This window comes from Panthera leo, chromosome B1 (assembly GCF_018350215.1).
Source record: "Panthera leo isolate Ple1 chromosome B1, P.leo_Ple1_pat1.1, whole genome shotgun sequence".
Taxonomy (NCBI): Eukaryota; Metazoa; Chordata; class Mammalia; order Carnivora; family Felidae; genus Panthera; species Panthera leo.
In genome coordinates this window covers 192,604,331-192,625,229 of record NC_056682.1, presented here as the reverse complement: position 1 = coordinate 192,625,229, position 20,899 = coordinate 192,604,331, and the positions used below count along the sequence as shown (strand labels likewise).

The 20,899-nt window shown below is 40.6% G+C and overlaps 1 protein-coding gene across 1 annotated transcript in view; it reads right to left on the bottom strand.

The window, feature by feature from the left end:
* TAPT1 (transmembrane anterior posterior transformation 1) overlaps positions 1–20,899 on the bottom strand; it is a 66,091-nt gene that overhangs the window by 20,430 nt on the left and 24,762 nt on the right. Inside the window, exons 3-8 of the mRNA XM_042936840.1 lie at positions 19,152–19,270; positions 7,960–8,122; positions 5,393–5,528; positions 3,992–4,089; positions 3,743–3,812; positions 2,410–2,490 (exon numbers count right to left, since the gene is read on the bottom strand). Of these exons, the coding sequence (XP_042792774.1) occupies positions 2,410–2,490; positions 3,743–3,812; positions 3,992–4,089; positions 5,393–5,528; positions 7,960–8,122; positions 19,152–19,270 (667 nt within the window). The remainder of the gene's footprint in view (positions 1–2,409; positions 2,491–3,742; positions 3,813–3,991; positions 4,090–5,392; positions 5,529–7,959; positions 8,123–19,151; positions 19,271–20,899) is intronic.

The following is a 20,899-nucleotide window of genomic DNA, read 5'->3' as shown; positions in this document are numbered from 1 at the left end:
GTACTGAAAGATATGAATTTACTGCCATAATGTTGCCTGTAGAACGGAGTTTCTGGTAGAGTTCATTGGTCCTTTCTAGTCTTTGTTGCTTTTGGTCTTTTTTCTTTCTTTCTCTTTTTCGTCTCTTCTCCTCTCAGAGAGTCCCCCTTAAAATTTCTAGTAGGGCGGTTCAGTGGTCACAAACTCCTTTAATTTTTGTTTGTCTGGGAAACTTTTTATCTCTCCTTCTATTTTGAAAGACAGCCTTGCTGGATAAAGAATTCTTGGCTGATTTTTCTGATTCAGCACATTGAATATATTCCGCCACTCCTTTCTGGTCTGCCAAGTTTCTGTGGATAGGTCTGCTGCAAACCTGATCTGTCTTCCCTTGCATGATAAGGACTTTTTTTCCCTTGCTGCTTTCATGATTCTCTCCCTGCCTGAGTATTCTGTGAATTTGACTATGGTATGCCTTATTGATGGTCAGTTTTTGTTCAATCTAATGGGAGTCCTCTGTGCTTCCTGAGTTTTGATGTCTGTGTCTTTCCCCAGGTTAGGAAAGTTTTCCGCTATGATTTGCTCACATAACCGTTCTGCCCCTATTGCTCTCTCTTCCTCTTCTGGGACCCCTATGATTCTGATGTTGTTCCTTTTTAATGAATCACTGATTTCTCTAATTATTAAATTGTGCTCTTTTGCCTTAGTCTCCCTCTTTTTTTCTGCTTCATTTTTGTCCATAAATTTGTCCTCTATATTGCTGAGTCTCTGCTCTGCTTCATCCATCCTTGCCACCACGGAATCCATTCAAGATTGCCGCTCATTACAACATTTTTTATTTCATCCTGACTAGGTTTTACTTCTTTTATCTCCTCAGAAAGGGATTCTTATCTATTTTCAACCCCAGCTAGTATTCTTATTATCGTGATTCTAAATTCTGGTTCAGACATCTTGCTTATATCTGTGTTGATTAAGTCCCTGGTGGTCGTTTCTTCCTGCTATTTCTTTCAGGGTGAATTCCTTAATTTTGTCATTTTGGAGAAAGAAAAGGAATTAAGAAGGTAAAAAAAATTAAAATAAAAAAATTAAAAACAACACACACAAAAAATCAAATAAATGATGCTAGATCCTAGGTGTGTTTTGGTCTGGTTGTTGAAAAGAGCTTGATAGATTAAAGAAAAAAGGTAACAAAAAAAAAAAAAAAAAAGAAAGAAAAAAGGAAAACGTTTGAAAATTTGAAAAATGCATACAGTAAAACAGAATAAAATGAAATGATGGAAGTAAAATAGAATTTGAAAAATTTATAAATAATAAAAAATATAGAAAAAATTAAAGAAAAATATTTTAAAAACTTGAAAATAAATTTTTTCTCTCTGTATTCAAGAAGCAACAAAAAAGAAAAAAAGTAAATTGAATACTAGTGAACAGACTGCAATACGACTGAAATTACAACATTTTCCCCTAGAAGTCAAACTCTGAAGCACTTTACAGTTCATAAACTAAGCAGGTGGAGAGACTAATGGTGTTCCTGAAGAGCAAGGGTGGCTCAGTTGGGTGGGGCTTAGTGTAACGGCGCTGTAGATGGCGCTGCTTAGCCTACTGAGGTGGATGTCGTGGCACTTGTAGGTGTGTATGCGCATGTGCAGATGGGGTGAAAATGGCGTCACCCAGCTACCCAGTCTCTAGTATCGAAAGTCTGTTCTCCCCATCAGCAATCGCCCACCACTCCTTTGTCTCTGGCTTCTATCCACTCCCCGCTGAGAGTGAGAATTTTAGGCAGGCTCCACACCCAGTGCAGAGCCTGACATGAGGCTCCATCCACAACCCTGGGATCACGACCTGAGCCGAAATCAAGAGTCGGATGCTCAACCGACCGAGATACGCAGGTACCCCCAAAATTCATAGAATGTTCACAACTTCCTGTTAACCCTGATTTAAGGTGTGTAAGTAACCAAATTTACTGCCTTACATTATATTTCTTCAATTTATCCTTACTCAAAATGCCGATTAATAGGCAGTGAACGAGTAAGAGACAAATGTTAATAAAGAACAAAAGTTTTTCTGGTGAACCCTGTAAATGGAAAAGAGCTATGTTTAGATAACGCCAGCACGTTAAATAAATAAACAAAGAGGCTGCAGTGCCCAGCAGGGTCCGCCCAGCAGGGTCTGCTCACCACCGAGTCCACCGCCCTAGAGACGCCCTGAGATTCACAGGGAATGCCGGCCGAAGACTGCTTCCCATGACGCGGCATCCTGGCACACCTCAGAGAACATACTCAATCCCTCCTATTGAACCAGGTATTTTCAATACCCGAGGAGTTGAACGGCTGATGTTTTTGAAGCTCTCTGCAATATTCATCTTATTTCACGTAAAAGAATGATTTTTGGTTCAAGAGTAAAATTCGAAGGCACTATATTTGTTGAGTTACATACCTGGATTCCAAGAAAACTGCTCCATGTTTCTTAGACACACAATTAGCAAAAGCACATAATTCGTGAATCGTTCCTTAATATCTGAAAAAAATTAACATAAATACTGCACTGCATATAAATAATAGTAATATAGTGCATGTATAATTTTCTTTTAGTTGGAACATGATCAAAGTATTATTATGTACAAATGTCTGCAAAATAAATACACTATTTTATATATAGGATGATGCTACATTGGTAAGGCATTTACATCTTTCACTGACTTAATTCTAGTATGGAAATTCCAGTTTTGTATATGGTTGAACAGATCAGTGGTTTTTTTTCTTTTTAATACCTGAGGAAGGTTTCACAGAATGGCTCAACTACCGTTTGTTTATCTGCTTTCTTGCTGATGGACATTTGGGTTGTTTCCAGTCTCTGGCTGCTATGAATAAAGCCGCCATATTTCTGGTACAAGTCTTTTGTGAAAATGTGTCCTCACTGCTGAGTTGCACGACAGGCAAATACTTCAACGTGTCAGAAACTGCCAGAAGTTTTTGCAGAGCAATTGTAACGTCTTCTACTCACACTACCAAATCCTGAGAATGCCCATCACTCCATGTCCTGCCGACATTTGGCACTGTCACACCACAGGAGCAGCCACTCTGGGGTGTGTGCAGTGGCATCTCCTTAGGGCTTTTTCAACTCCATTTTTTACCACAGTGAAAATGTCAACGTGGTGAGAGATAAATCATATGTTCATATTTTGACGAGACAGTCTCGACTTGTGAACTCTCTTCCAGGGTCTCAGGAATACCCCTCCAGGGTTCCCTGGGCTATACTTTCATATCCAAGCCACTATGCTCCTTTGATTTTCATAACTATGAAAGATAATTCCAGGGATAGATGTTGTGCCTTCAGGCTTCTCAAGGTAGTAAGGAGGCAGTAAGGCATAACTGAAAAAGCTGAGAACAGAGAGACAATCTGAGGGCTACGTCGTAACTCTGCTCTTAGCGTCCGTGTGGGTGACCTTGGGGAAGTCAAATTACTTTCTGTGTTAGTTTCCACATCTATAAAAGGGAATATCATCTGTTACAAAGAAATTTCTGGATGAAGAGGAAACTCTGAAAGTATGGTAAGGTGCTATGCCATTCTTTACCCTTTATCATGTGAAATATCTTGAGATTACAATAACCTAGAGAATAGAAAACTCGGTGCAGATGTTGAGGGAGTAAGAGAAAGCAGAGCTTAAGTATAGGAAACCGTAACCTGGAGGCAATGTGACACCCCAGTTTCAGAATGAATTGCGAAACAATACTGCACACAGCTGCCTGTAGAAGCCAAGAGTACGTACCGCTATTAGACATTTGAAAAAGATTGTTCTTTTCAAACTTCTTGAAAACACTTCCTTTAATTTCAACAAACTGCAATAGTAAACAAAAACATGACTTTTATCATGATAATAGATGAAAAAATGGACATGCTACATATAAAACTTCCTGGAGAGTAGATAACGTGAAAAAAAATAACTTTGTCCCACCCAGAATATTACCACTAAAGTGCCGTATGACCTCAAAAACGTAAAATGAAACCTCATACTTACATTATTAGACATCATGATGGTGAGCAGTGACTTGTTGTGTGAGTTAAAAGCCACGTTGAGAGTGGTTGCTTGAACCATGATGAGAATTGCATGCAAAACTAGTGGGGAGTGACATCAAGGAAAAAGCCCGTGTTCATATCGTATCAATAGATACAACTATACAGTTTTGAAAGTGAACAATGTGGGAGGGGGGCATGGTTATGCTTTCTAAATCCAGTCTTGCGTTCATGCTTTGTTTTCTTATTAGCTATAGGTGATACGAATTTGACAGGTAAGACATACGGGACCCATGTGAAACGAAAGCAGAAATGAGCCTCTGCGCATCCATTCACTTGGACCGTTGAGTCCTGGAAGATGGTTGTCTGGTTCTTTCTGGATTTCTGGTATTTGGCACAAGGCCTGGCAAACAGGCCTTGAAAACAGTTTGTTAAATATATGGAATAAATTATGATAAATACTGAGAAAAGAGACTTAGCTAATTTGCCTTCTAAACAGAAAAGCACACAAAGTAAAAGTCTGGAAGCAACTCACCTCTGTAGTTCTGCAGGGGATGGGGACTGTAAGATAATAAGAAATGTCTAATAATGAAGTTTCTTTACATGTCATTTTTGAAAACATCCACAAGTTGCAGGCATGATATCTGTATGACACTTGGACTAGTTCGTTTACATGAAAAGAGTAGCTGTTTGACTTCCTATACTTGGAACAAACTTTTATGCTTACAGAAATCTTCCCACTTAGTCCCTACATTTTCCAAGTGTTAATCCAATCCTTTCAAGTCTCACTCTTTCAGAGACAGTACAACTCCCGTGAAGGAGCCCTGACCCCACGTGGAACTGAAGTGCAGCTACTCACGAGTGTGTACAAATGTACGTATGGGTAAACACGCACGCGCACACAAAGTTTATCTAGTAAAGCCTTTGCTCCTCAAAAGAAAAGCTTTAAGATGGGGTGTGGGGAACAGAGGAGATAAAACCTCCAAAATTCCTCTCAACCAATTTCAAATTCTACCTCTAGATGAGCCGTATACATTTTAAGCCCTAGGATTTAACAAAGAATTCACAGGCTTAAAGATAACTTCCACACAATTCCAGTGTGGGTATGAAAGTTATACAGATCACATAAAGTATGTATAAATATAAACCCTTCATTCTCAAGTTCTTCCATATAATCAGTTACACTGAGACGAGAGCTGCTTCTTCCCAGTTATAGGGAGCAAGCATACACAAGTCTCTTTAATTTATAATCACTACTACAGCCAATTTACCAAAAGAAAGCAGACATTTCACACTAATCTTCAGGATACACACTCCTCCCCCTTTAAATCTGAGAAGCAGCTAACCAAATAAAATGATGTACAATATGCACTGACTTGAAATTCCCGGTAAGTTTAAAGGATACAGACATAGAGAACGGCCATGAAAAAGTGAGGAATCACTCCGATATGGGCTCTTTTTCTTTCTTTAGGCTCTGTTGCTGTCCAGTAGAGAGCATCTAATATATCTTGTCCAAATGATGAAAACAGACGATCTGCTACCTGAGGAGAAAAATTACTGGCAAGGTGTTTCCTTTCCTTTTTTTTTTTTTTCCCTGCAACGTGTTTCTTAATATTCCACCGAAGTATGTTACCACAACTCAGATGCAACTCAATCCCAACTGAGTTGGGATTTTTAAATACCGCTGGAAGGCAAGCTATAAAAGAACAGAGATCTTTGTTTACTTATGCAGGGGTGTTTCTTTATTCTCTCACATACAGTGAGTGCTCAAATTCTTGTACACTTAGACTCATTATCTATATTTATAACAAGGAGTGTCTTACATGGGGGCAAAGATAAAAGGGAGAGGCACATGAAAATCATGGGTCCTCCAGTTTTAATTCTCTAAATTCGGATTCAGGGTCTGAACTTAAATCCTTTAGGCCAAATATATAATTTGACAAATATAATATTTGTAAACAATGGTAGCTGTAATTTGTTTTGGATTAATTACATAGTTTATAATATGCAGATTTACTTCCTAAAAACATTTTCAGGGACTGATCTCCATGAATATAGTATGATAAATAACCGGAAGCACGCTGAAATTAAAAACAAAAGAAACAAAAAAAGGAGGGCATAGGTCATTCAGGCTTCAGCTATCATGTGCATCCACACCCAGATCATCAGCCTTGGGCTCCCACAGTCTCTAACCCATCACTCTGTTCTTTTTCACCATGGTATTTATCATTTCCTAATATCTTCTTGTTTATGGTCTTTTTTCCACCTGCAGAATATAAGCTCCATGAGAACAGGCTTTGCTCACCTCTGGATTTTTAGAGTCTAAAGGCAGTGCCTGGCATGCAGAAATTGTTGATTAAATATTTGCTAAAGGAAGACATAAGAGCTACCCACCGTTCGGGGAGTCTCAACGCACGTGTGGCACCGTGCTAAGCCCTACGTACTGCCTCACTGAACGTTCCTAATTCCGCTAGCACCCGCGGTTCACTGGTGAGACAGTAAGAGTTACAGACACTCGGCAACCTGCAGCCAAGTTCAGGACAGCAAGGCAGTAAGTGAAGAAGCAGGGTTCGGTCAGAGACGGTTTATCTCTAGATGAGAGTCTGGACTCCTGTCCACTGTGCTGAAGCCACATCGTCAACCGTAGTCTGCAAAGCGAGTATGTGTTTCAGCCGTTCCGATCAGCAATTTACGGACCCTTTTCCTTAAGGCCTATTCGCGAATAATAGTACTGAGGCCACCCCGTAGAGGGCTTCGTATACTAGAGGGCGCATTACGTTTGGGGGTAGGTAGAAGCCCTCGGCACCTACAATCCCCTATGAGGGAAGGCAGGGAAGGGAACTAGTAGGCTACTGGCAGGAAGAGCCACTCACGCGGCAGAAGGAAGGAGGTGAGCCCGGGCTTTTCTGTAGATGAGAGGGAGGGGAGAGTGGGGCGGCTACTCTGCCTCAAAAACCCACTCCCACCATCTGCATCCTGCTTGGTGGGGCCGAAACAAGAGCACAGGCAACGAGCCTAGAATCAGGAAGCTGGGTGTGGTTTTAAGTCATGTTGGTCAACGAACTGAGGAGTAACCAGGGCCGGCCAGAGTTCCATGGCTTCCGTGACGATACGGAGAACCCTCCTCCACCACAGCAATGCAGTCTCAGAGCAGACAGGCCGGCAGTCCCCACACCACTCCACTGCCCCACTCAGTAGGGAAAGTCCTTTCTTGGCTCATTTAAAAGGTAAGGAGACTTTACTTGTGTCCCTGAAAAGTAGTATAGGAAAATGCATTTGAACCTCAAAAGTTTTACTGTATCACCTAGGGTAGCTTACTTACTATTTTAAGAATTTATTAAAGCAAAGCCTTTTTTTTTTTTTTTGCTTTGTGTAGCTGCTTATTTTTGTACGAAAGCAGATTTTCATATGTTGACTGCTTTAAAGTGAAATATATTGTATTAAAAATATTAAGTACTTGGAGGAATTGGGAGACTTCTGTTTGCTTGCTCTATGAAAAACTTCCAAAGCACTTTAAAATATACATCTATTATAGCAAACACATATAATCCTATCATTTTTCCATAATTTTTAAAGGTCCAGTGAAAAGTATACGTGGGTTTCCAATGAATTTGCAAACAAATTTCCCTAACAACTGACAACCTATATTCTCCCGGGGGTTCTGACTAAACTCCAGGCAGCAGGCACCCTTCTCTCCCACCTGAGGACAATACACGCCCTGGGGACCCAGGACCAGCAGTGGGCACCATCTCGCCAGGATGAGATTCTCCAGCCTCAGACCAGAACCACTTAATCAGAATCTGTATTTTTAACAAGGTCTCTAAGTGACTCTACAAACATCAAGGCCAACAACAGTCCTAATACTAGAGTCGGCGGGCAAGTATTCCATATCAGAAGGCCCCAAGTCTGTGCATCAGCCAAGCGTGTCACGGTCTGGGAAGCTAGACCGACCGTGCGAGTGCCCTAACTCACCTCGAGCATATTGTAGATGATGTACAGCTTGATGACTGACTGCCCCCTTATCAGGTGATACATCATGGAGTAGTCAACGTAGTGCATCATGAAATAGCAGATTACCAAAATGACACCCTTCAGGATGTCACACACCTGAGCAGGCTGAAGCAAACGTCTGTCCCTGAAATGCAGAAGAAGTAATAAAAACAGGAGTTTTATTTTATGTGTTCTCGAAATGATCTTTACCGAACATGCACTGGCATACAAAAATAAAAATGAGAATTACGTTGATATTTTAAGAACTAACGAATTCTACTGACTATTCAGCAGTGTGAACTTTTCTGTCGAGTACAAAATATAAAGATGTGAAACCAGAATTACTATTAGAAGTGGGCCCTCTTAACAAGCAAACGCAGAGGGCGGGCATCTGCTGATAAAGGACTTTGAAGCAATGGATTTCCATGATTTCGACACAAGACTTTCACCTCAAAGCCCTGCGGCCCGCTGGCTCAGCCCCTGCGGTAAGACGGTAGCCCTCGGCACTTTTTATTTATAGCATAGAAGGTTTCTCCTTGTCTCTTCACAAGGAGTTCATACTTCCATGATGGCGTCCTGGTCCACTGTGTGGATGTGCCGTAATTTACCGGACACCACTGGCAAATGTCCAGTCTTCTGCAACCACAAACCGTGACACCATGTACATGTCACGTCTCATATATTAACGTATATCTGCAGGATAAATTCCTAAAATTGGACTTGAAGGGCATGTTGCCTGGACAGAAGCAGCAGAACTGCCCTCTCTGATGGCTGTACCAATTTTCATATCCACTAGTGGCTTATGAGGAAGCCTGTAGCCCAAGCGCATCAATCCAGATATAGATCAACTTCCGGATCTCTGCCAATCCCACTGCTGAAAAATGGCATCTAGCGTAGTGGCCATTGATTTTTCCCAATGGAAAAGTGCATTTCTTTATATATTTAAGTTATTTACATTTCTGTGAATTCTCCGCTCGTATCTTTTTCTTACTCGCTTGACCCAAGTTGCAAATTGTTTTACTAATTAATATGGGCGGAATCATTGTTTACTTCAGATGGGGTTCAAGGCAATCCACCCCCAAGTATGCCAATGTGGCATATTATTTTGAATTAAAGTGACTGAGGAAACAGCTGATACAAGGACACTCTGACCTCTTCTGTCCCCTTGAAAACAGGAGATAAATTCCCCCATGAATGGCACCCTCCCTGCACCCGGAGTGACGTAGAAGGCATCCTGATCACCAGACATAAGAAATCCAGTGCTGAGAAGGCTGTATAAGCAACCCTTGTCACTTCTTCATTAACTTGCTACCCCAAGCCCGAACACCTGGATCTTGTTAATTCTTCACAAATTTACTTTCTTTGTCTTAAAGGCATAAAAGCTTCCTGCTTGGTCACTTCTTTGAGTCTCAAATATTTTTATAAGCTCCTGTACATATGAAATCAAATTTTTCTCCTGTTAGTCTGTTTTATGGCAGGTTAATTATTGGATCAGCCAAAGAGTCTAGAAAGGAAAAAAGAAAAAGTTTCCTCCCCTACACTTCTGAGATCACAGCATAAAGAGCTAAACCTAAATTGTGCATGGAATCATCTCACTAAATCACAAGGGAAAACACACACACATGCACACACACGCACATGCACACGCACACACACACACACACACACACACACAGAAAAGAGGAAATTTAAGATTTCTTTCAGTGGCTATGAAATTCCCGTGACAGGAACGGAAGCGGCTCTGTGTCTGCAGGCAAATTCCTCACGACAGGAAATGCTCCCCCTCCCGTTCGCACAGCTGTTCTGCCCAGTGTCATCAACAAAAGCCCTGAGTACTTTCTTCAGGAGTTACAGAATCTCTTCATTTCCGCCCCAGTGACAACATTCTAGCACCAGCCTAAGGGGTCGGCTCCTTTTCCAGCTGGCCCTCGACCTTCTAAGGTCTCCGTATATTCGGTGTTGTCTGCTGACCTATTCTGAGGCTCTTTCCCAACCACTGTCCCCACTCGGATCAGGGGCTCTTTTCTTTCACAGTCTTGCAGAGATCAGCAAGGAATCTGCAAGCCTTCCCAACTGTTACCCGAAACGCTGTTTTACACAAACAGCGAAACATCATTTTACAAACGAGGTTTGCGGTATCAGCTCCACGAGCAGTTGATACAGGACCTCATTCTTATTTCCTATAATGCACACCACACGTGTTTTCAGCCAGATATGAATTCGATCTGTTCATAGAACACAGGATACTGCAAAAGTCCTGAAAAGAGGCAAATTCTATGAGAACTAGGTCTACAAAGGTTTCCAAGTAGATGGGAAGACACCGAACTGAAGCAGGGAGTCTAACTGGGGAGACAGGTCAGAATGTGTCTGTGTCAGACCGTAGGTCTTGAGACCAGCGCTACCAACTGACACGCCAAGGGAAATTATTCTTAGCAGCTGAAGTTTGGGGCAAAATTGCTTCAAGGACAAAGCTGATGAAGATCTATCATTATTTCCCTCTCCCCCTGACTCTTTTCTCCAGTGCCGTTCCTCTCTCCCACGTGGAGTCTGGCTGTTTCTCACCGCGGCCCATCTCCCAAGCACCCAGCCCAGAACACAGGTCTCTGTCAAGGCCTATTCGATTATCAAGGCAATTCCCTGCCCCTACTTCCACAAGATTAAAAACAGAAGAGGCATTACATTTGTTGAGAGGTGGAACTAAACATATTTTTAATTCAAGCAATGAGAAGAGGAGAGTTTGAACAGGTGGCCTATGTGTGACTGCCTCCCCTGCGACAGCCAGGGGACAAACCGGCAATGGTACGGAGTTCACTTCCCAACGCTTCCCCAGAAGCGCACGTGCAGCTCTGCATACGCTATCACAAATCGCCAAGAGCCGTGGGTCTCTGTATTTAGAAACTACAGGTCATGTTTTATGAATTAAAGAAAATGATAGATACCAAAAGTAGGGCAGTATTAATTAATTTGCATTAATTACCAAGGTGATTTTGATTACTAATTAAACGAAGAAAACTATACTTAGAGCTTTCGGTAATAGATTGACATCTACTTAGTTAAGTGATCTCAGCCAAAGTAATTTTAAGAGACAAAGGGCTTTTACACACACACACACACACACACACACACACACACACAATTATGTGTCTTCATAAACATTTACAACAAAGGACCAATGTGTTGCTATATCTATGAAGGAATACTATCACTAATTACAAGTCATTGTCGGGAATCAGAGCTACCAAACATGGGAAAAATATATCCCAAAATAACACAATATGACACATTTTGAACAAAGATGATAATAACTCACAATTAAGCATAAACAACTTTAATTTAGCTTTATCTTGCCTAGGATTAAACCAGGTTGTAAAAACGACAGAAAAGTTGTAGAAACACCTTATATGACAGTTCCGTTACTATGCGCCAGGCACTGTTCTAGGCACTTGGAATATACTCATTCCCGTGTTCACAATAATCCTATGGGCAACGTACTATCACCATCTCAGTCTTACAAATGAGGCAAAGTACAGTCGAGAATGTGCCCACAGCTGGACAGTTACTACTAGTCAAGCAATGGAGGAGCAGGGATTTGAACCTTGGCAGTCTGGCTCCAGAAGGCGTGTTCTTTACTACCATGGTAGTCTCTATTACCATTCCAGACTTTTCTTTAAAAGAACTTATAAATCAACAAAATGGTACCCTTTCTCTTTCAGCATAATTATTTAATTCCATATTACTTATCACTGTACTGACATCTCATTTGGAAAAATTTTGTGCTAAACAGCAAATATAGCCATCATTTTTGTTATTTCTAAAAAGAGAAAAAAAACAGGACCATATTTTCCCGGACCCACTGCTTTCTGTGTGCTCTCTGCTCTGGTGAAAACATCCACTGCTAATATCATAAGTGGTTGCTCCAGAGAGAACTTTGATTTTCAAAATGAAGGAGTATCATTTAAATAAAGAATAAAAGTAACAGACCTCCTAAAAAACAGACTCTTATTTTCAGATAAATATCCCTGTTAGTAAAAAAGGAAAGTTGCAAAAATTAAAATTATTTCTAAGGTGGCATCTTAAAAGGTATCTTTATCTATCACAGCATCTCTGAGTAAGCAAAGACCTAACCTCAAAATAAGTTCACAGTATTAAAAGAACTTGAACCAGTCCCAATATAGGTTTCCTTCTCCATCAAGATATTTTTAGACGACTCTCTGATAAGCATTTCCAACTCCAAAAGCAGCTTATCCATAGCCTTGCCAATCAACTTGGAATGGGCTTTCAAACAATACTTTCAGGTTCATGTTCTCCCTTATAAATGTCTGTGAAGTGGTAGTTACTGGCAATTCATTTGGCAAATGCTAAAAATCCTACACGGACACATAAATAAGCGGAGGAAGCTGCTGGACAAAGTGAAAAACCCACTAAAGTCTAGGCTTGGTTGTGAGTTACTGCAAGACGGGTAACATTAAACAAGATACTCAACAGAACTTAAAATATTTTTAAAATTTTCATGTCAAGCCACTCATACAGAAACCACATTTTCTCATTTCTAAATTTCACCTTTTACTCATTCAGACGCTTCCCCTGGACGTGCGCAATTGTCTATGGAAGCACTGCCGTTGTTTCAAAGGGCTCAGAGATTCATGGGAACCCAACAAGGTAGTGGACAAAGATGCTCTAGGCAGGCTTCTTCCTTCCGCTCCATGGCAGAAGGGAACGTGCTGAGACTAAAGTAAAAACTGGTAGCATACAGAAAGATCAAGAAAAAAGAAAAGGTAACACAAATGAGTGAGAAAAATGGGATAATCCCTGCCTGGTTGATTTTCAAATTGGTGTAGAAAGGTGTCGAGCTATCAGCACGAGATATTTCATTATAAAATACATAGACTGAATCTTTCTTTCTTTCTCTCTGAACGCTTTAACTGTTTGTAGTATAACTAAAAGAATGCAAAATTTTTAAAAAATGTAAAATGTTATATGGTTCCCATTTTTAAAAAAGAAGTCCCTTTATAATTTAGAAGTAAATTCAAACACAGTATTGCGATTAAGATATTTTCCTTGGGGCGCCTGGGTGGCTCAGCTGGTTAAGCCTCCGACTTTGGTTCAGGTCATGATCTCGCAGTTCGTGGGTTCAAGCCTCACTTCGGGCTCTGTGCTGACAGCTCAGAGCCTGGAGCCTGCTTCGGATTCTGTGTTTCCCTCTCTCTCTCTCTCTGCCCCTCCTCTGCTCGCGTTCCGTGTCTCTCTCTCAAAAATAAATAAATATTAAAAAATTTTCTTGTATTTAAAAAAGATATTTTCCTTAATTAGGAAACAGTATTTTGGATCTTAAGTTCTGTTGACATACAGTAGGAAAATAATGACTACATGCTGAAATTGAATGATTATAAGTCTTTCCTTGGGTTTCAAAATACTTTCAAACTCCCCTAGGAGAAAACCCAACTCGTTTAATAAAGCTATGCTCACTATCTGGAATAACGCAAAATAAAAACTGTTTGGATGGCAGTGGCTAAGCAGCTCAGCTGACTCTGCTGTGGCATCAAGGAGAAAGTATTGCTGTCAAGTCTGAACAAGTGTAATTAAAGACCATTTTACTGGTGATTTTTCTATGTTGGCTGAGATCATGGTCAAAGCCTGCAAAAACGTGGACAGAGCTTTAGGACCAACAAAGGACAGGGAACCATGTTTTCTTCAGGTGGCCATCTTCAAACGTTTACGTCTGCCTATGCCGTTTTTGTCGTTTCCGTTATAATTAATATTCGTTTGCACTGATGTCAATTTGGCCAAGAGTAGAGAAGGAAAAATCAGGGTTTACTCACCACAAGGAGTCCCTGTGACACCACATTCCATTCTATAAAGGAAGTGAAAGTGCTCCTCCCTTGGGTCTGATTTACGAGAGAGAAAGAGAGAGAGAAGGTTGTCATGTCGCTACACTACTCAGAGTGCCATGGTGAGGAGACGGGACAACAAACCCGATTTAAGAGGACTCTCTAATTAAACAAGTACACTGCTCTCGACACATCAGCCACGCAGCTCAACCCTGATAAGAGGAAATCACAAACATACTTGTTTCCCCAGACAGAGCTACCAAGAGCTCTCCCTCCATGTGCTGTAGGGGGTAGATTAACCATTCAGGGCAAAATTGAGGCTCAGGCCTAAGAAGAGAAAAGTCGTGTGTGTGTGTGTGTGTGTGTGTGTGTGTGCAGTGAATTTGGGGTGAATTATCTTGAAGGAGGTAAGGCTTATAGAGGAAACCCAACAGCTGAAGAAACCCTCAAGCATTTGATATTCGTAATTCTTCTGAGAGACGAATGCCTTCCTAGGGGATAAACTCTCCGAGGAAAAAGACACTATTGCCTCTTAAAAACAAAAAGGTCCATGAAACCTCAAGTAAGAGTTCTGTCTAAAACCGAGGTGAGGCCGGGAAATTTGCTTGCACATATTTTATTAGCTCTGATAATACAAGAAAAACACTCTGGCATTTATCACCTAAGCCTACCCTATACTTACTGCCGTCTAAAATGGTTCAGCAAAGTTTTCAAAAATACCAATCAGTTCTTGGCACCAGAGAGCATGGTTTTTCTCTATCATCTCCCTCAACTTTAGCTCAAGTGTTATGGAGAATTCTAAAACACAAAATGAAGTCACAAGTTTGAGAAGGAAAGAGCATTCACAAAAATGTCAGGTAAATTAAAAACACTTCCACAATTGGTTATTCTATATTTACTCTAGAAGTAAATTTGGAAAAATGACGTCTGATACCTCTTTCGCACAATATAGAGCAGTCCACTTTTCTAAAAAATGAAATACTTCCATTCTTCCAAGAAACACAGATAGTTCACATAATCAATCAAAAGGGAAGAAACCTAGGAATCTGCTTTTAAATAATCTGGATGTCTGGGGCACCTGGGTGGCTCAGTCGGTTAACCGTCTGCCTCTGGCTCAGGTCACGATCTCATGCACGATTCAGGAGTTTGAGCCCCGTGTCGGGCTCTGTGCTGACAGCTCAGAGCCTGGAGCCTGCTTGGGATTCTGTGTCTCCCTCTCTCTCTGCCCCTCCCCAGCTCGTGCTCTTTCTCTCTCGCTCAAAAATAAATAAACATTAAAAAAATTTTTAAAAATAATCTAGATGTCTTTCTTTTATTTTAGTCTCCAACAAAACATTTGGGGGCAAAAAATTTTCAAGACTGTTAATTCATTAGCAAAAAGTTGTCAAGTAAGTATTCCTGAGATCACTATACTTTTTATGGAAGCAGTGCCTCCTTTGTAGGCAACACAAACACACCCACCACGTCAAGATAATTACCCTGCCAACTTCTCAAAATGAACAATGTTTAAACAGGGTCAAACGCTGGCAAAATGCCAGCCAGTGGGGCCATCGCAATGAAGGCTGGGTTTTCTTGAGGGCGTGGAGAATGGCCTTGGCCCTCAGCCGGAGTGAAGGGCAGAGTCCTCGTGTACTGAGATGTCAGTAGAGGCAAAAAGCAAACCCAAACCAAAAACCATGGGAGGTTTACAGAATATTTAGGACTCGGTTCAAAGAATAAATTTCTAAAGCAGAAAATCCGGGAGGCTGTCAGCTTTCAAAAGCATCTCACAAACGCTGCCGGAGATAAGCTCTGCAAGCGGAGGAGGCAAACACACTGATCTCCAATATGGAAAGAAGGCAACAACGTTACACAACTACTGACGTGATCTGGAAACAGTACTGGAGACCACAAAGTCACTGTGTTCATGTCAGCATCCTGATTACCCTGACAAATATCCTTCTCTCCGCTTTGTGGGGGAAGAATTCAACAGAACTAAGAGACTAGGAAGACAGCAACTTTCTTAGAGAAAAGAGACTGACATATAGGAATATAAGAATAAGGGAACAGAAAAAAAACCCCACAATCGAATTCTTTATTGGTCTTTTGAATTTCCTTTTATCCCTTTGAAAAATAAAGTCAGACTGAAGGAAAGAGCACTTTTTGCTTGCTGAAAAAGTTGGAACATAACACAGCTACTGGTGAAGACAAATCAACCTTTAATGGAAGTAGAGAATGTTGGAAGAAAAGGTATGAGAAGGCAGAATTTGGCTATTTCTAAATCGTAATTCTGTAAAAACAAATGTGTTTTTCTATTCTTCAAAAATTAAAGAGGTCTTAGGCATAATATTAACAATAGCTTTGTTAATATACTTTTCTTATCCTAGTTCAAGTTTTAAACACTTCAACTTTGGTGCTTTTAAAAATAATGCCCCAAAAGACACTGTTTTCTAAATTGTTCCAAGAAAATATAAATTGGAATGCACGCTAATGGAAGTACAAACTACTCAATTTGGATATGGCATACTTAAGGTACTAAGACAAAGTAAGGCAGTATTTTCATATTCTGTGTAATCTGGCCTACATTCACACAGAACACTGAAAGTTGCTGAAGTTCTATTACACAATTTTAACTGCATTTCACATTAGATACATATATATGTATACATGTATATAATATTTATTAGAGAGAGCATAAAATGTAATTTTTTAGTTGGTCCACATTGCAGAAATGGCAAGGGTTTGCACTGGGAAACTTAACGGAGTCCTGCATGTAGGGTAACGCGCTGCCCTCTAGTGTCATTTTAGCTCTAAAACCTTGAAAACAGAACACTTTTTATTTGATTTTGAAATGTTACTCAAATTAATTTACACTGAAAGTATGTTAAAGTAATATACAAAAGCAATCATCTCTACTTTATGTGCTAAGAAAAATCTTCAAATATCTCGTAAAGGTCGGCTCCAGGGACCATCAGCCACTCACAACAAAGCCAACGGGAGGAGAGGAACGAAAATGTGCCGGCTCTCTGCAACACCTCTTTTAGTTTTCAGAACACACACTGAAAGACTACTCTCATGCTATTTTGGTGTCCTGCTTCCCCCAAGTGACAAGAAACACTAGAAATGACACAGTTCTAGATGCCCGCACAATAACAAGATGGGTCTTCAAACAGAACCTAAAAAAGGCCTTCGGGAAAACACTGACCAATCTCCATTGCCACTCATTCTGTGAGCCTCCACTGTGTGCTAACATACCCGAGGAAGGACCCACTCTAGAAGGAAGAGAGTTTTTAAGTTGTATTTCCCTCTACTGTTTTATCTCATCACATGCCAACGGCCACACGGAACACACTATGTCTTTGAAAGCCATTCACTTAAAGATGGCTGGAACACGAACTTCCCTCACATTGCTGATCAGAGAAAAACTAAAAGGCTAATTCAGCTCACAGTGTAGACGTGAACATCTCTACACGGCATTAGTTATTTTATGTCAGGTAGCTTCACCTGGCTCTATCTGAATTTCTATGTGTCCATCCCGGCTATGCAGTCCATATGAAGACTTATATTCAGTAATGTTTCATTAGATACTTTTTTCTGGTCTTCTGAAAACTAAAATAACCATAATTTTACTGAGCCCCCAATAGTGATAAAAGGAAAAAAGCTATATGAGATTAGGCTTTGCTGATGTTAAAATACCATGCTATAAATGTCTTCAAAAAGGTTTGCTAACAAGAACGAAGCATTAAAAGTTCTCCCAAAGGTGTAAAGAATGAACCTGAATTCTGAAAGCTGATGATCAAATTTCTAAAAAGAATCTTCCATTTGTAACACAATTCTCTCGTTCTGGTAGGTAGGGTTACAGAATGTCAAGCATCACATATAACAGTGATGCGATCTTAATTTTTATCATTGTTTTACTCCACGTAATGTGGCAAAGAATTTTTACTCTTTCCACAACATGGTCATCATGACCAATAAATTCTTCCCATTTGTACTGGAATGACTTCTTCCTTATTGAAACTGACTAAGGTTCATTTCTAAACGGACTACATGTGTTATTCAGTGCTTACTAAGTATGAAGTATATGCCCATTTACTACTTTAAAAGAGAATCTTCCATGACTTTAGACATTAAAAAAAAAAAAAAATCAACACGTAATTCTGTATATCGACCATTAATTTTGTACCTCAGCTTCCATGGTTAAGTTGCTGATAATTTTATTAATCATATTTTTATATATCATGGAATCACTACCTAATTTATAGTTAAATGAAGTTTATTATTATTGTCCATTTCAGTGTCTTAAAACTTTTTCAGAATGAAATGTGTTTAGAAAAGGGATCCATGTGAGAAACGTCACTTGGGCAACTCTACTAAGAACCGTAAAATGATGTCATAGAGAATGACTCCATAGAGTGGAGACATGTTGGTGTATCTGTACAAAAAGAGAAACCTGTAAAACCCAAACTTCTAACCTCAATAAAGCATTAAGATCCATGTAAGCTTAACGTTTTCATCTGACTGTTCCTAGTTTTGGTAAAGAAGAAAGGAAGGAAACTAGTATTTGTTCTGATCTACTATGAACCAGGCATCGTGCTGGGTATTCTCTGTATGCCTCCCAATCTTTGTGGTAAAAGATGCTGGGCTCTCAACATCCCCTTTCTACCGTGATGTGGAAACAGGCTTAGAGAACAGAGAAGTTAGTTCCCCACATCTCACCAATTAATCAACGTTGGGCTGGGCTGCGCTTTCCCACTAGGACAATGCTCTCCGAGAGTTCCCCCCTCTCACAAATTGGAGGGAGAATCAACAGGAGTCAGTAACTAAGGCTCCACAGCCACTAAGACAGTGATCCTTAAACGAGAGGATGAGGAACCCCTGAAGTAAGAGCTCCTGAGGAGATCCTGGTAACTGCCAGCCCAGAACCCAGTTCTCACCCTACAAATGATGCCCAGGAGGTCAAGGGACTTCAAGAACCCAAAGGTACTGGGCAAGGTGGCAACAGTGGCCACAAGGTCCTTGGCTCTCAGCCCCCAGGCCTTCCCACTCTCCTACGTAGCCGTCTGCATTATTATTACTGCACGAGCCGAAGCAAACGTCTAGTTCAAAACCATTTGGAAAAAAAGCGTGCACGAAAAAAGTACAAATATTATATAAATACATTATATAATATTCATTAATAAGACAAACAGAATTAGTTAATGCATTAAGGGCCCAAGTATAAATGAAAACTGTATGAATTATCCCTATTCTGCAAAATCTATCCAAGTGATTATTTACTTTAACAACTACAAGTAGTAAAATACCACTTTTATAAGTAGCAAAAATAATTTAAACATTTAAAATAGCTCACAATCTTAAACTTACCTTAAGCCATAGCAAGGCAGAGTGAAGAGCCTGAATAGTGCCAGGAAAACTCTTAAAGGAAGCAGGGTGAACACATACAGAAATGCATCCAGGCACAGAAAGATTCCAAAAACCATGAGCTGGATTTTAAAAGGAGAGAAGAAAACAAAACAAAACAAAAAAAACAAAAAACAAAAACAAAACATAAATATTCTCTAAACAACTGTAGATGAAAATTTCAAATGAGGACTTTCTAAACTTGGTCGGAGATTCGGTACTCATAACTCAGCTACGCGAATAACAAGTTAATCATTGTACATGTGCCACATTTAATGATGAATCCCTTTTCAAAGTGCAGGTTTGTAGTTCTCCCCACAGAACCTTTGGTGTACCACCTGGAGAAGTCAATTACTCAAAAGACAATCTGCTCCGACCATGACTATGAAACACCTGATGTGCACCTCCTCACACTTTAAAGATACTGTTGAAAAGCTTTCAGATAAAGTCTTTAACTTTACTCTTTCTGATTTTGCTGTCTCCTGTTTATCAGAGTGCTTCGTGGATAGGGAAAGACTAGGACATATACTGGGCTCAAACACTGTCTTTTTTTTTTTTTTTTATGTTTATTTTTGAGGGAGATTGAGTGCAAGTGGGAGCAGGGCAGAGAGAGGGTGGGGACACAGGATCCGAGGTGGGCTCCATGCTGACAGCTCAAACTCACGGACTGTGAGATTATGACCTGAGCCGAAGTAGGACACTTCACCAACTGAGCCACCCAGGTGCCCCTAAAATACTGTCCTTACGTCACAAATGTGTAAAGGGATTACTAATTCTAACACAATTTCACATGCACTCAAACTTGTTGTACTTAGAAGGCATTATATTTTTAAGTTTTTTTAATTTATTTTGAGAGAGAGGGACTAACAGCACAAGAGGGGGAGGGGCACAGAGGTGGGGAGACAAAATCCCAAGCAGGCACCTCGATGCCAGCATAGAGCCCCACGTGGGGCTCGATCCCATGAACTGTAAGATCATGCCCTGAGCCTAGATCAAGAGTCAGATGCTTAACTGACTGAGCCACCACGTGTCCCAGAAGGCACTATTCTTTTTTTTTTTTTTTTTTTAACATTTATTTATTTTGAGAGACAGAGATAGAGCACGAGTGGGGGGAGGGGCAGAGAGAGAGAGGGAGACACAGAACCCGAAGCAGACTCCAGGCTCCGAGCTGTCAGCACGGAGCCCGACACAGGGCTCGAATTCACGAACCACAAGATCACGACCTGAGCCGAAGTCGGACACAACTGACTGAACCACCCAGGCGCCCTAGAAGGCATTATTCTTAACTGGAGGAGTAGCTGCTAACCTTTGCACCTCTTCCTCTTTCTTGTTCTCTTGCCACATCCTTCCTATTTTTTAGTAATGTTATGCATTTGTCCTGTTAAATGCATGACATATTTTGTAGGAAGGTGGAGTTTTTTGATGGCTTGGAGAAGTAGCCACACCTAGGAGACCAAACTCTGCTCTTGTAGGAGCGGTGACTTTCTGGGTCTGACACACAAGCACGGTGAGATCCCAATGTCCTCACACGTTAACACTCCATGAAACCTGAGGTAATGAACTATCCTATGTAAATACATTAAGTAGTTTAAAATTCACAATGTTATGGGCAGAACTGTGTCCTCCCCAAATGCCTATGTTGAACCCCTAACGCCCAGGACCTCAGAGGGTGACCATGTTTGGAGGCAGGTTCTTTATATTTAAAGAGGTAA